Genomic DNA, 16,352 nt, shown 5'->3' on the forward strand with positions numbered 1-16,352 from the left:
AAATGAACAAACAAGCAGGGATGTGATTCTCTGTTGATAATTATGAACACAAATTGCACTAGATTGGACTTTTTAGGCACCACTCACCAGTCTGTTATTAAGTGCAGCTATTTTGCACCAATTTTGTATTGGTTATAAGGAAAATTGCCTGTGTTTACCGTACCAATCATTTGTTACTGCCAATAATCTCAAAACTAGAGGGCCTCTCAGAAAGGATTTAGAAAAAGAACTCAACCTACTCAAATTTTCCTTTTGAACTGTTGAGTTAGATAAGCCACCATGCTATAATGTTGTGTTGATTATCAACGTTGAATGTTTGTTTTTGGTCCAGTTTACTAATGTTGTTGCCATGGATACAGGGTCGTGACCTGTCTATAGCGTACGTCTGCGTCATGGTGACGTATGTCGTGGTGGGAGCGGTATTCTACGCCTCCTTCCCAAAAGACAAGAGCTGTATAGAGGATGTAAGTACCACAGACGTTCTTAAAGACTTGCATTTTTAGGCCACACCAATTTAATTTCTTGGTTCTCGGATTTCTCGACCCATTTTTTCCCGATTTGGAAAAAAAAAAATTTGGTCCCAATAAAAATGATATACTCTTAGGTCCCTGAAATAAACGTATAGGGACGTTTATTTTTTTCAGCCACAAAATCCACCCGGTATACGTTCTTATTTTTGACGGTACGTTTATTTTTTTTTTTTTTAAATTGGACCAGGGACCCCTGAAGTAATGAAAATTTGTTTTTTTCTGACCATATTTCCGCGGTATTTTGCTCAAATTTAACAATTTTTCGGGCAAAGTGGTATCAAATCAAAGAAAGAGATTCATTGGATAAATCATGCCTTGAAAAGCTGAAAACTTTGACTACTAACCTTGTCTTTTTTTGTTATATAAGCCTCAAATGTTCACCCCAGACTTCTTGCAAATTTTTTTTTTTCTTTTTTTTTTGACCGACCGCCCCAATAGTTTTCTGAAAAAATACGAGAAGCAAGAAATTAAATAAGTGTGGCCTTACCAGGTTGAAATTTGTAACTTTCATTCGTCGACCTTCTTCAGAAGTGGTGATTCAATTACTCTGGCTTTAGGGACATCGGGCTAATGGACTTGTCGAACCCTGACTGACCCACTCATTGTTTGGAAGCCTGTTTTGTTGATTATCATTTCTAAATCTGTCATTTCAAGCTTATGAATACTTTGTCAAATTCATCTCATTAAATTTAGATTTTTTAAGAGATGTGATAAAATTTTTCCTGTCACAACTAGCAAATTTCAGTCACAGGGCAGAGGGATGGGGGGGTTTGGGAGACAGCTATGACTTTTCTTTTCCCCACAGAAATTCCTTGTCTCTGGTAGCAGAACCTTTGATGCACAATTCATTGTTGTTGACTACGTATTCTCTTCCTCCATGTTTCCCACAGAACCTGCTGAACAACTTCAGTAACACGGACACGCTGGCGTTCGTGGCAAGAGTGTTCCTGCTCTTCCAGATGTGGACGGTCTTCCCGCTCCTCTTCTACATCTTCAGACTACAGTTCATGCACACTTTGTTTGGCACTACTTATCCTAGGTGAGGTACTAGGGTTATCGCTAAAACCAGTTTAGCTCAGTCACAGAAGACGGACCATTGTTTAACTTACATCTTCAGACTACAGTTCATGCACATCTTGTTTGCCTCGACTTGCCCTAGGTAACGTACTAAGGTTATCTTTAAAACCTGTTAAACTCACATAAGAGCTACTCTTCTACTGTTCGTGACAGAAAGGGCAGATACTATGTACAGTATTTACAGGTCCATTGTACAGGGAATTTATCCTAGCTCTTTACGACAAGCACAATGAACCATGGCTTAATGTATAACGTATATCTTCAGACTACAGTTCATGCACACCTTGTTTGGCACCACTTATCCTAGGTAAGGAACTAGGTTTACCGTAAAAAAACAGTTTAGCTCACTGAAGAGCTTAGTTCTTTTACTGTTCGTGACATAGAGGACAGACGCCAAACTTAAAGGTAGTTTCCTACACTGCGCTCTGACAATAACAATAATGCAAGTCTAACATGATTCTGTTATCCCTGCCAGTGTTTGTTTATTCCATGACTGTTTTGTGTTCCAGTTTAGTCCATGTGGTAGTCCTGAACCTACTGTTGGTGGGAGTCTGTGTCATTTTTGCTCGCTTCCTACCTCATATAGGAACCATCATCAGGTTGGTACATTGCCATAACATCTCACACATGCTTAGGCCACACCAAATTAATTTCTTGGTTCTCGGATTTTTTCAGAAAGATATTGGGGCGGTCGGTCGAAAAAAAATAAAAAATGAAATTTTGCAAAAAGTCTGGGGTGAACATATGAGGCTTATATAACCAAAAAAAAAAGGAAATATGGGCAGAAAATTCCAAATTTTCGTTATTTCAGGAGTCCCTGGTCTAATTTTCAAAAACATGATAAACGTACCGTCCAAAATAAGACCGTACCGGGTGAATTTTGTGGCTGCAAAAAATAATTGTCCCGGTACGTTTATTTCAGGGACCTAAGAGTATATTATTTTCCTTGGGACCAATTTTTTTTTCAGAATAAAATGGGTCTGGACATCCGAGAACCAAGAAATTAAATTGGTGTGGCCTTATTTTTGATTGTAAATGACATTGGAGGGAACTTATTACATAAGTCCCAACGCACGTTATATGGGAAATATCATTAGCCAATTTATACTACAATTATACATGACTTGTACAGTTGAAGGTCCATCAAAGGTTGATAATTTCCCACTTGCTAGTACTAAGAGATGTGAAACCTGGCTTACACTTACTTACTTGGGGATCCTTGTCTTGTCTTTATTTTAGATCTCTTAGTCTTCAGTTCAGTTCAGTTTAGTTCGTCCATCAGGTGACATGTGAAGTTCTTCCATACGACCCTGTCGCTCATGACAGACAGGAGGTCTCCATCTTGGAGGCCAACATCTTCCTCAATCACCCTCTTAAGAGTCAAGGATCACCCTCTTAGTCTTCAATTATGGAAAATTAGTATTTACACACTTGTTCAGGACCTACATATATGTTGCCAACTGACTCCTTTTTCTATTGTGTTCCAGGTTCTCAGGAGCGTTCTGTGGACTTGCGTACATCTTCACCCTGCCTTGCCTGGTGTATCTGGTCCGCCTGAAACAGACGGGCAGACTCACCTGGCCCATCGCGGCCGTACACGGCTTCATCATCCTGCTGGGGCTGGCAAACTTCGTGGGCCAGTTCTTCTTCTTAAATAAGACGTAAGAAAGACAACAAGAGCTCGTTCGGTTCTTGTTGAGGGAAAGGCGTTTGTTTTATGTTTGTTTCTCAGGAGCGCCTCCCTTCTGCCAGAGGCTACAATTGCACTGCGACCGCTCGGCAACGAAAACTTTATGGGCCAGTTCTTCTTCTTAAATAAGACGTAAGGAAAACAGCGTGGACTTGTTCAGTTCTTGTTTAAGAAAAGTCGTTTACGTTTGTTTCTCAGTACACCTCAATAGTACCCCCTTACTACTAGAGGCTGCAACTCCACTGCGACCGATCGACAACCGAAAACTTTGTGGGCCAGTTCTTCTTCTGAAACAAGAATTAAGTAAAAGCAACGTCGGCTCGTTCGGTTCTTGTTGAGGGAAAGGTGTTTGTTACGTGTTTGTTTCTCAGTTCTACTCAATAGCTCCCCCTTACTACTAGAGGCTACAACTGCACTGCGACCGCTCGACAACCAAAAATTTTGACAGATGGCTCAACAGATGGTGAAATTTTTTTTTTTTTTACACTTAATCTGGTTTGTTTTTTTAGTAGTACTTCTACATAATACTAATCACCATATTTCTATACATTTACATCAATTATGACATCAAGGGTCACCATGCCCAACTTTGGCTACTGTACAGTCGCTCAGCCATTGATATCTAGTGGAACGGGGCTTATGGAAATATGATATTTGAATTTATCCTCTTAGACATAGAAACATCTTCACTTTCTTCTCCTTACACAAGATATAAGGAGTCTGCCAGACATTATTTTCTCCTTGAAGGAAATGCGAAGGTCACTTTGTGGGTCAATTTTTCTTAAAGAAATCTTGAGAAGTTTTTAGGCCAGCTTTTCTTGTTTGTTCTTCTACTGAAACAGAACAAAGCATCCTTTAGCATAGGTGGGTTAAAGTCTGGTTGTTAACCCTTTTACTACTGATGTACCTTTTAACTGGTACAAAATTGGCACATGAATGCATACTTAGAGTGGAAAAGGTTAATGTATTATTTACAAAAGATGCATACAAAATGTATGCATCCATATGATGCTATTATGCCGATGCCTTGTTTTATACATTGACCTCAAAAAGTTAGATTAGTTAGGAATAAATTTCCTTTTGGATATCAGTTAATGTATTATTTACCAAAGATGCATACATCTGTATGCATAAGTAATATACTATTATGAAGATACCTTGTTTTGTGCATTGAAGTAGTTAGGAATAAATGTCCTTTTGGAATACTGTACGTTGGCACAACTTAGGGCGGAAGAATATGTGACTTTGTGTACAGACAAAAAAAGTTACTGTAGTTAGAAATAAATTTTCTGTTTGGGTGGTTGTGATAGATTTTGTGCAGTGCCACCTGCTGATACTACATGGTACTGCAAGAGAGTTTGTCAGCAGCTGCTACAGTGTGTTTTGAGACACTGCCACATAATGTTTTTTTAAATTAACATCCACCATAATCATGGATTTAATTAAAAGGAATTAAAACATAGTGCCAATTAGTAAGATCCACTATCAGAATGATGTAACCAACTGTGAGATGACATCGAAAGTAAATAGTTGTATATGGTGTTTACTTGTATATTTGTTGATGTACCTGTATAAAAGGAGCCAAGGTAAAACCATCTTGCCAAGATAAAAATGAAAGAAAACGTAAGAAAATAAATGTAAGAAAAACTTTTGATTTCTTAATTTTTTTAGTTGCTATCTATTAGTATTATGCTGGCTTGAGATATTTTTTCACTTCTGCCCAGTCACAAGGTGTTATAATGACAATGATATCAACACCCTGTTGTCAAAAATACATCGAGGTTGTTGATGATTTCACCAAACATTTACTTGGGTTCAGTAGGTTGGTTTTGTTTCTTAACTCATTTCAAATGACAGGTGGCTTTTCTGGGTTGCCTTTCCCCAAAAATTAAGGCATCTCTGAGAGGAACGATCATGTTTGTCTGACGCTAACCATATATGCACACACAGACACACACACATGTTCACATCATAGACACACTCACACTTATACACACATACACTCATACACAGTAATAAAAAACAACAAAGAGAAATGTTTTTAACTTTTGTATTAAAGTCCATCGGAAAGCACACTTCGCAGAACAGCTTTCTGAGTGCAAAAGTTCCACGGGAAAATAAAGTAACTCCAGAAAATACCATCTTTTGAACATCTGTGTACAACGTCATCAACGTCTGTGCACATTAACATTTGTGTACAACGTCATGTATAACGTAGTATGACGTCATTACGTCGGCAGCAAGCACGTTTTACAATACCAAATATTTACAGGCTCTTTTTAAATATATATAATACAGAATTACACGATACAATCCACTCTAAGTGGTTATAGTACAAGGCCACACAACGCTGAATTTATGAATGACATTTCTGCTTTATTAGAAAGTAAGGACTTCCGATAAAATTTTCGTTTCAAACAAAATTTACTTCTTTTTCTCTCACATCAGATTTTGGATTTCCAGAGGGATGTCATCCATAAGGTTGTGTTGACATGGCCTTATATAGCACGATCACGTGAGCACAATTTTATGCACACGTGATCTTCTCCTCCAATGGACGGAAAGCGGTTCCCCTGACATGCGCGTCAGTGACACAAACAAACATTTCACCAAGAACGGGTTAATTTTCTATCACTACTAACTACAGCACAGTCACCTCGGAAAGTCTCTCAAAAATACATGGAGGCATATTCCGTATTAAGATACGCGCTACTGTCTTAAATATATTAGCGGTTCAGGTCGCACGGCCATATTATATATATTTATTTCGAAAATACACAAGAACGTTTAGAATGGTACTGTTAGTATAACAGATCTTCTTGTCATACATTGCTGTAAATAAGCATCGACCAACGTGGATAGTATTTCTTCTCAATTCGCGGGCAAAGAGGTGCCATAAGTTCATTTTTAACGACATACTTTGATAGCAGGAAGGAAACATGGAGTCTTTCTGTGTGTGAGTTTTTGAAAGCGATGTTGCTGCCTGCAGCGTAGGTAAGCACCCCCCGTCTGTCAACGAAAGTCAAGTTCGTGATATTCAACGGACCCTCTGGCAAGTCGGAGGGTGATACAGATAGTCTACAATGCATTGTTCCTCAACCTTTGTGGCGTTCAACGCGAACTGTGGCGACTTCAAGTTCAAGTTGGTTCATAAGAATTCAAAGTTCAAACTCGTGGTTGAAATGTCCCCGAGCCGACGTCGGAACGATTTTGGAGCCGGTGTTGGAGCGAAGACCTGTCCGCGGTGCTAATTTCCGCCTCGTAAGCGGTCGTTGCCATTTGCAAATGTCGATGCCATGTCGCAGAACGGCACACTTCACGTTCTCTGTTGACTTAAGATGGCCCAGGGCATATGAGCCTTACTTTCAAAGTCCTGTAGGAAAATTGTCATAACTTCGTCATAGAAGCTTGAAAATGCCTCAAATCTGGTGTATACGAAAAACACAACTATAAGAATGCAAACATGAGTCATTTATGAAGTTACATACTCTGAATTTTGAGATATTACAATTTATTATGATGTATAATTTTTCCAACAAAATGTAGTCTAGAAAACCATTCCCAACGCGCAAATTACATGAAATTTTTTTAGTACATACTTACATATGTTCCCTTTCAGAACTAGTGAGATTTATTGAGAAACATGTTCCTGCTCTGTGAAAAATATTGATTTTTTCACATTTATGCATATAATTTTAGGGTACCTTTTTCTATAATCACCTTGTAACTCAAAACAAAGACCATATACAATATATTCAACTACACCTGAGTGTAGAACAGGACATTTCCAACGATTTAATTTCCTTTTCAATCATTCTAAGTCATTGCTACCGTTTTCTACAAAGGTTTGAAGTTTGTACCATCAATTTTTACCCTGTAAGCCATGTTTTAGTAAATCTGCCCATCACTCAACGTGACAGGTCGTAATTAGCACCTCCATGGGAAGGAATTAGCTGTAATTTGCACTTGTGCCATGACAAAAGAACCAAGGTTTATTGTTATGCGTAGACTAGTCTGTTGGTATAAACAGTTGTTTTGTAGCAAGATTGTTATCATGCTCATAGAACGAGAAAAGTTTTAGGCAGTCTTAGAGAATCAGTCTCTCTATTCTACAAGATGGATTCTACAAGATGCACATCCAGAAAGCCGTACAAAATGTAAAAGTAGGGTTCAAGCGCCACCAACTGGGCCGGGCATTTTGGCCCCGCAGCGCGGCTTTGAATCCCTGGTGTCAAGAGACTGTACTATTCGGCAAAAACTCAGCAAAATTCGCTCAAAACAAGTCTGACTTTGCCTCTGTTGCAGTCTTCGAACGGGGCTGGTTTTTATTGGGGATGGGGGGGGGGGGGGTGGTTGGTTCGCGATTTTCAACTTTTAGCTACGTTTTCATGCGCCGGGAAAGGGTTTTTGCCCAAGGAGCTTGGTTTGCCGAGGAAGGGAGTTTGCCGTGGCATAAGATAGCATCATTAGCTTGGGAAGGAAGGCGGAGGCTAATGAAACTCCTCACTAATACTATCTTATGCTACCGCAAGTTCTGCTTGGAGATAAGTTATATAGCTCAGATATTAACCTCCTTGCTCAATACATTACAACCTCCTTGACTCAATACTGCCAAACTGGGGTATGAAATGACGCGATTTTGGTCCAACAATTTTTTCGAACGCTCCAGAATAGAACAGAGAGCCAAATTGTGTGCTTTGAGAAGTAAGACATAATACGGGTTGCTATAGTTTGCATGAAATAGTGTATAAAACTGACCATGAGGACAACAAATCATTAGAGAATACTATGCAATCTACAGCCATAATGATTCTGGCCTGTCGCCATGTTTGTTATCATTACTGATTAGAATGTTTGTTTTGGGCTGTCAGAGTAAAATTGCCCATGATGAAAAGAATTTTAAATCCACCCAAATGCATGTACAGTATACTTCGATGTGTAAACTTTTGTAGAAAAACGTGAAAAAAGTGCCATTGGTCTCCTCCTTCTATATTTCCCCCAAGACAATTGTACATAAGTTGTGTTATTTGGAGGTTGGTCCAGGCAGACAACCATATATATGATCTAGGCCGACAAAGGAAAATAGCCACACTAATTCAACTCGTATGTTCTTTTCTTTTTATAGCTAGAATCCTGTGCTTCCCTTATCAGAAACGCCCATGTTGGTGAAATGCCCTTTCCCCGGCCGTCATATTGGGCAAAAAAGTCTGGTCATTTAGGGCAAGGAGTTTATATAGAAATATATAGGGTGTCTTCTATTTAATGTGTTTATGTAGGTGCTGTGCTCTTTTGCAGTTTACCTGAAGCACTTCAAGTATGATGCATAACATTTTTGATAAATGTTTATAGAGCAGCGGGAGTGGTTAAACTTTCAGAAGCATGTCAAATACTTCAAACATCTATCTGAGTATGAGACTGTGATTTTTCCCCCATATCTTTTGTATGGGTTAGATTGTAGTTCTCCCTGGTTGTGAAGAAGGTACCTTTTGTTTGTCGTTCACACCCGGACAGAGACAAAAGACCAGACTACACATACGCCGTGGCAAATACAACTTTTACAATGGCTGCCCTGCTGAAATTTAGGATTGAACAAAGAAGCTTCCATGTTTGCTGTGATTGACAAACTCAAAAGTGTCATATTTAAGTGTCAAATTTATGGTTAAAGAAAATGAATCAATAAGAAAAAAGAAATGACGATTAGAAAATAGAATGAAAGTTAATCAAAGCGCGTGCATTCCCATATCCCCATTCAGCGTTTCACAGATGTGTATTGTTTCTTGTTTTGTCGAAATCATTAGCGGTCATGAACCAGTATTCTGTATGTGTAAACACACGACTGTCTTGTCCTTTCCTTTGCACTTCCTCAGATTTTAGATATTGAGTGCGAGCAATTACCTCACCAGGACAGATTAGCGCCAAGTTGGTTCATAAGAATTCAAGTTTAAACTCGTGGTTAAAATGTCCCCGAGCCGACGTCGGAACGAATTTGGAGCTTGGCTCATTTCAATATTCAAGTACCTAATAATCATATTTAAATGAGATATCTGGCAAGGCAGGCCTGGGCAATCTTAAGTGAATTCACGTTGTAATAGCTCCGTCAGCAATACCTTGATTATGTCCTCTGGATTGGAGGATTAGCTGTTTAGAATTAGAATTTCTTGACCCCTGCACCTCTTTCTAATTTGAAAAAAAAAATCTTCACGATATAGCCGTACATATCCAATTGAAATGTAGCACTTTATACGAATATCGTCGAAGAGGTTCAGCAGTCACGTATGAATACAGTTACTACAATTTTTCTTCCAACGGTGACAGCATTTCATACGTTTTTGCACCCCGAGAAAAGTCACGATTTCCGCGAATACGGCATCAACAGTTCCGCGATGTGGTACCGAATGTTCCCAAATGGCAACAACCTGGTAGCGCGACAGAAACGCACGTGGAGAGTTAGTTTAGTTAGATCAGGCTGTCCACACTGTGCGGAGACCCGTCGATGCTGTCGACCTCAGCGAAGCTGATGGCTTCTCTCTTCTTGTCCAGCATGTGTTTCAGGGTGAATATCTCCGCAGAGAGGAGGGAGACCTCCTGGCGAAGGTGGCTGTTCTCGGCCTGGAGGTGCGTGGAGCGCGAGGTGTGGTAGCTCACCATCATCCTCCGGAGCTCTCTGCTCCGCCGCGCCTTCTCGCTGTTCCGCCGCCGCTTCTCCTGGACGTCGGGGTCCACGCCACTGTCGGAGCTCTGCTGCTGTTGTAGTTGGGAGTGGCGCTCGTCCTGTTGGTCATCGTTGTGGCTGATGTTGTTGTTGGTCTGCAGTTCTGGTCTCTCGCCGGTAGGGTGCTCGCCTGTGAGCGTGGGCATGACGGGGGAGTCCGGCGAGGTGTCGTCGGCGCTGTCGCCGCTGTGGTAGGCCGACTCGTCGCGGTACTGCGATGACAGCTTCAGCCGGAGCTTGTGCGGGAGGCACTTCTCGTCGCCCCACTTCAGGATGGAGCTGCGGGCCGCCGGGCTGAGGCTGGGCGGGCGCGTCGGCTCCTGCTCCCGAGCGGCCGGCGAGCTGCGGTCGCTCAAGCTGCTGTTGTCGTCCTCGGAACTTTTTCTCAACCGCTCCTTGGCGAAACTGAGGTCTACGGCCTGTTGCGTGACGCCCGCCGGCGGCATCTCTTCCGTTGTGCCCGAGCTTTCCGTGTCCCACTGCGAACGGTCACTACTTAGAACGGGCTGTTGAGGTTTGGTCTCGGCTGCGTCGTACGCGGCGTATCTAGAAGTCGCCAGGTGTCGCTGCTGATACTCTATGTCCCGTTGACGATCGTACCACGCCTGCTGCTGCTGCTCCTGTATGTGGGGGTACCCTGGCGACAACCCGTTCATGTACGGCTGCGTGTAGACGGCGCTGCGCTCTCCTCCCGCGTACACGTGCGGGTACTGCACGGCCGGGGGGCTGGGCGGGCCCGCCAGGTACTGCCGCTGCGGGCCCGACGTCACCTCCGTCAGCCGCTGCTTCATGGCGTACATTTCCGCCCGGAGGCGCGCGTTCTCCTGGGTCAGCTGCAGCACGCGCGTCTCCAGGACCATGTCGTTCAGCCGCCGCTTCTCGCGCGACCGCTTCGCCGCCTCGTTGTTCTTGCGGCGCTTGTCCCAGTACGCGCCGTCCTTCTTCTCCTCGGGGATGAACTCCCGACGCTTCCGCGACGACAGCACGTCCTTCCGCCGCGCGTTCAGCACCCTCTGCAGCTCCACCGACTCCCCTGGCATGGCAACCGCATCCCCCATCTCCATCATCTGGCTGGCGGCGAGCGCGTGCTGGTCCGAGTCGTACATGGCGTCCGTGCTGTCCGCCGCGTGCTCCATGACGTGTTCGATCCCGTCTTCCTTCACCATGGCAAGGCGTTTGACTGACAGGTGGTTCGGAAGGTGTTCCCCACGGGTGGATGGTCGAACAGAGCTGATTGCTTCTAGAGGCGAGTCTCAAAGTTCGGTACTTGGTCCAGGAAACTCCTACCACCGGACCTGAAGAAACACAAGAACAGAAAACAAGCCATACATTACAAGGTCTGATTGATGTATTGCTCCGAGTGGACACCCTGAAATAGATCCTAGCCAAAAACTGAACGGCTGCATGGACGCATGTTTTTAGCGGTGGGAAATTCCCTTTTGGCCAGCCGAACTGATATCAAAAGTTAGATTGGTGAAAGCTTGCTTGTAACTAAAGAAATTAGCAGGTAAAGTTGTGCAGCCGCGCGCTAGGTCGGAGGTACACAGTCCTGGGTTCTGAGTGGTGCGGTTGGTTGTACACTAACAGCGAAAAGGTGCCTTTTGTGGGGATTGACTAATCGTAGCCGTACAGTAGCAGGAGGGAGGAAACGAGGTATGCCAAGGAAGACTTGGCTGGACAACATAAAGGTCTGGACTGGCCTAAGCACTGAACAACTGATCAAAGGGGCAGAGGACAGAACGAGATGGGCAAAGATCACCGCTACTAGAAGTCGTGGAGCCCCTACGACCACTGTGGTTATGGGCCGGGAGTGAGAGCGAGTGAGTTTGTAATTGCTATAAAAAAAGAACCTGTGTGTATAGTTGACGTTGGCAATTTTTCCCACGATATCCCACGGTAAATGTGCTCAACACACGAACATAGAATGGAAAATCTGCTGATATTTCACGTAGCTTCCATTATGAACGCGCCCATGTAAACCACGAATTTTAACATAGAAGTCTACCTGAAGAAAAAAATTCATCAATGAGACGTTACATAAAAATGTAAAATATTCATTAAAAGAATCAACGAATAGCGCTGGAGCCAAAATTTGAAAAGGTTTATAACCGGGCGCCATCCCGCATGTTTTGACTGTAGATCACGCCGTGTGCCTATGTCTGTTACCATGGTCACGGACGAGTCTACATTTCCAAGGGGCGTTATTATTGCTCTTTGTCTTGTATCGTACTCTTCTACAATTAGTAAAATCCACTATCAGAATGATGTTACCAACTGTAAGCTAACATCAAAAAGTAAATATGGTCTTTAGTCGATCTATTTGTCAATGTATAAAGAAACGGAGATAAAAATGTTTTGCCAACATGAAAATGAAAGAAGACGTAAGAAAATAAATGTAAGAAAAACTTTTGATTTCTTAATGTTTGATTTTTTTTAGTTGTTCTATAAGTATGATGCGTTGAGATCTTTCTTCACTTCTGCCCAGTCATAAGGTGCTATAGTGACAGTGATATCAACACCCTGTTGTCAAAAATACATCGAGCTTGTTGATGATTTCACCAAACATTTACTTGGGTTCAGTAGGGTGGTTTTGTTTCTTAACTCATTTCAAATGACAGGTGGCTTTTCTGGGTTGCCTTTCCCAAAAAATTAAGGCATCTCTGAGAGGAACGATCATGTTTGTCTGACGCTAACCATATATGCACACACAGACACACACACATGTTCACATGATAGACACACTCACACTTATACACACACACATACACTCATACACAGTAAGAAAAAACAACAAAGAGAAATGTTTTTAACTTTTGTATTAAAGTCCATCGGAAAGCACACTTCGCAGAACAGCTTTCTGAGTGCAAAAGTCCACGGGAAAATAAAGTAACTCCAGAAAATACCATCTTTTGAACATCTGTGTACAACGTCATCAACGTCTGTGCACATAACATTTGTGTACAACGTCATGTATAACGTAGTATGACGTCATTACGTCGGCAGCAAGCACGTTTTACAATACCAAATATTTACAGGCTCTTTTTAAATATATATAATACAGAATTACACGATACAATCCACTCTAAGTGGTTATAGTACAAGGCCACACAACGCTGAATTTATGAATGACATTTCTGCTTTATTAGAAAGTAAGGACTTCCGATAAAATTTTCGTTTCAAACAAAATTTACTTCTTTTTTTTCTCACATCAGATTTTGGATTTCCAGAGGGATGTCATCCATAAGGTTGTGTTGACATGGCCTTATATAGCACGATCACGTGAGCACAATTTTATGCACACGTGATCTTCTCCTCCAATGGACGGAAAGCGGTTCCCCTGACATGCGCGTCAGTGACACAAACAAACATTTCACCAAGAACGGGTTAATTTTCTATCACTACTAACTACAGCACAGTCACCTCGTAAAGTCTCTCAAAAATACATGGAGGCATATTCCGTATTAAGACACGCGCTACTGTCTTAAATATATTAGCGGTTCAGGTCGCACAGCCATATTATATATATTCATTTCGAAAATACACAAGAACGTTTAGAATGATACTGTTAGTATAACAGATCTTGTTGTCATACATTGCTGTCCATAAGCATCGACCAACATGGATAGTATTTCTTCTCAATTCGCGGGCAAAGAGATGCCATAAGTTCATTTTTTAACGACACACTTTGATAGCAGGAAGGAAACATGGAGTCTTTCTGTGTGTGAGTTTTTGAAAGCGATGTTGCTGCCTGCAGCGTAGGTAAGCACCCCCCGTCTGTCAACGAAAGTCAAGTTCGTGATATTCAACGGACCCTCTGGCAAGTCGGAGGGTGATACAGATAGTCTACAATGCATTGTTCCTCAACCTTTGTGGCGTTCAACGCGAACTGTGGCGACTTCCAAGTTCAAGTTGGTTCATAAGAATTCAAGTTTAAACTCGTGGTTAAAATGTCCCCGAGCCGACGTCGGAACGAATTTGGAGCGAAGACCTGTCCGCGGTGCTAGTTTCCGCCTCGTAAGCGGTCGTTGCCATTTGCAAATGTCGATGCCATGTCGCAGAACGGCACACTTCACGTTGTAATAGCTCCGTCAGCAATACCTTGATTATGTCCTCTGGATTGGAGGATTAGCTGTTTAGAATTAGAATTTCTTGACCCCTGCACCTCTTTCTAATTTGAAAAAAAAAATCTTCACGATATAGCCGTACATATCCAATTGAAATGTAGCACTTTATACGAATATCGTCGAAGAGGTTCAGCAGTCACGTATGAATACAGTTACTACAATTTTTCTTCCAACGGTGACAGCATTTCATACGTTTTTGCACCCCGAGAAAAGTCACGATTTCCGCGAATACGGCATCAACAGTTCCGCGATGTGGTACCGAATGTTCCCAAATGGCAACAACCTGGTAGCGCGACAGAAACGCACGTGGAGAGTTAGTTTAGTTAGATCAGGCTGTCCACACTGTGCGGAGACCCGTCGATGCTGTCGACCTCAGCGAAGCTGATGGCTTCTCTCTTCTTGTCCAGCATGTGTTTCAGGGTGAATATCTCCGCAGAGAGGAGGGAGACCTCCTGGCGAAGGTGGCTGTTCTCGGCCTGGAGGTGCGTGGAGCGCGAGGTGTGGTAGCTCACCATCATCCTCCGGAGCTCTCTGCTCCGCCGCGCCTTCTCGCTGTTCCGCCGCCGCTTCTCCTGGACGTCGGGGTCCACGCCACTGTCGGAGCTCTGCTGCTGTTGTAGTTGGGAGTGGCGCTCGTCCTGTTGGTCATCGTTGTGGCTGATGTTGTTGTTGGTCTGCAGTTCTGGTCTCTCGCCGGTAGGGTGCTCGCCTGTGAGCGTGGGCATGACGGGGGAGTCCGGCGAGGTGTCGTCGGCGCTGTCGCCGCTGTGGTAGGCCGACTCGTCGCGGTACTGCGATGACAGCTTCAGCCGGAGCTTGTGCGGGAGGCACTTCTCGTCGCCCCACTTCAGGATGGAGCTGCGGGCCGCCGGGCTGAGGCTGGGCGGGCGCGTCGGCTCCTGCTCCCGAGCGGCCGGCGAGCTGCGGTCGCTCAAGCTGCTGTTGTCGTCCTCGGAACTTTTTCTCAACCGCTCCTTGGCGAAACTGAGGTCTACGGCCTGTTGCGTGACGCCCGCCGGCGGCATCTCTTCCGTTGTGCCCGAGCTTTCCGTGTCCCACTGCGAACGGTCACTACTTAGAACGGGCTGTTGAGGTTTGGTCTCGGCTGCGTCGTACGCGGCGTATCTAGAAGTCGCCAGGTGTCGCTGCTGATACTCTATGTCCCGTTGACGATCGTACCACGCCTGCTGCTGCTGCTCCTGTATGTGGGGGTACCCTGGCGACAACCCGTTCATGTACGGCTGCGTGTAGACGGCGCTGCGCTCTCCTCCCGCGTACACGTGCGGGTACTGCACGGCCGGGGGGCTGGGCGGGCCCGCCAGGTACTGCCGCTGCGGGCCCGACGTCACCTCCGTCAGCCGCTGCTTCATGGCGTACATTTCCGCCCGGAGGCGCGCGTTCTCCTGGGTCAGCTGCAGCACGCGCGTCTCCAGGACCATGTCGTTCAGCCGCCGCTTCTCGCGCGACCGCTTCGCCGCCTCGTTGTTCTTGCGGCGCTTGTCCCAGTACGCGCCGTCCTTCTTCTCCTCGGGGATGAACTCCCGACGCTTCCGCGACGACAGCCTCTGCAGCTCCACCGACTCCCCTGGCATGGCAACCGCATCCCCCATCTCCATCATCTGGCTGGCGGCGAGCGCGTGCTGGTCCGAGTCGTACATGGCGTCCGTGCTGTCCGCCGCGTGCTCCATGACGTGTTCGATACCGTCTTCCTTCACCATGGCTTCCTTCACCATGGCAAGGCGTTTGACTGACAGGTGGTTCGGAAGGTGTTCCCCACGGGTGGATGGTCGAACAGAGCTGATTGCTTCTAGAGGCGAGTCTCAAAGTTCGGTACTTGGTCCAGGAAACTCCTACCACCGGACCTGAAGAAACACAAGAACAGAAAACAAGCCGTAAGTGTCTTTGTAAAACAACCACATCCTTAAACTTTACAATATCATGAACACAAGGACTTTAATCCGCTATAAAATGGTCAAGAGCCTGTATCATCTTTCAAACAGACTGTCTTGCATATGTGCCTATAAGGAAAGAAAAACATGGCTTCAGTTAGACGTTATCAAAACCCTTAAACTCACAGTTATCGGAAATATAGACCCAGCAATCTCCGTATATTACAGAAGAGGACGGGAAGGGACTATCCAGAGGTCTTCTCCTCTCAGCGTCTTCTCACAAATAACCCCATCTCTCCCGTGCGCTTAGGGAGTGATTACATCAACGGT

General features: G+C 44.2%; 2 protein-coding genes across 3 annotated transcripts in view; one reads left to right on the plus strand and one right to left on the minus strand.

Annotated features, from left to right (window-relative positions):
- Nucleotides 1-4,947, plus strand: part of LOC118431634 (sodium-coupled neutral amino acid transporter 9-like) — a 25,786-nt gene extending 20,839 nt beyond the window's left edge. The window contains exons 12-15 of the mRNA XM_035842875.1: nucleotides 360-464; nucleotides 1,421-1,569; nucleotides 2,117-2,206; nucleotides 3,095-4,947. Coding sequence (XP_035698768.1) covers nucleotides 360-464; nucleotides 1,421-1,569; nucleotides 2,117-2,206; nucleotides 3,095-3,272 — 522 coding nt within the window. The 3' untranslated portion in view covers nucleotides 3,273-4,947. The remainder of the gene's footprint in view (nucleotides 1-359; nucleotides 465-1,420; nucleotides 1,570-2,116; nucleotides 2,207-3,094) is intronic.
- Nucleotides 4,948-9,382: 4,435 nt separating this feature from the next.
- On the minus strand, nucleotides 9,383-15,849 carry LOC118431276 (nuclear factor interleukin-3-regulated protein-like). 2 transcript variants are annotated; one of them, XM_035842392.1, is made up of 2 exons: nucleotides 15,697-15,849; nucleotides 9,383-11,020 (listed from the first exon to the last, which is right to left on the minus strand). In XM_035842392.1, exons 1-2 carry the CDS (start codon nucleotides 15,819-15,821, stop codon nucleotides 9,754-9,756), a joined length of 1,392 nt encoding a protein of 463 aa, XP_035698285.1. In that variant the 5' UTR covers nucleotides 15,822-15,849; the 3' UTR covers nucleotides 9,383-9,753. The 2 variants fall into 2 exon arrangements, with proteins under 2 accessions (XP_035698285.1, XP_035698284.1); XM_035842391.1 differs by lacking the exon at nucleotides 15,697-15,849 and having other exon boundaries at nucleotides 9,383-11,237.
- Between the last annotated feature and the right edge of the window lie 503 nt (nucleotides 15,850-16,352).

This window comes from Branchiostoma floridae, chromosome 15, assembly GCF_000003815.2.
Source record: "Branchiostoma floridae strain S238N-H82 chromosome 15, Bfl_VNyyK, whole genome shotgun sequence".
Taxonomy (NCBI): Eukaryota; Metazoa; Chordata; class Leptocardii; order Amphioxiformes; family Branchiostomatidae; genus Branchiostoma; species Branchiostoma floridae.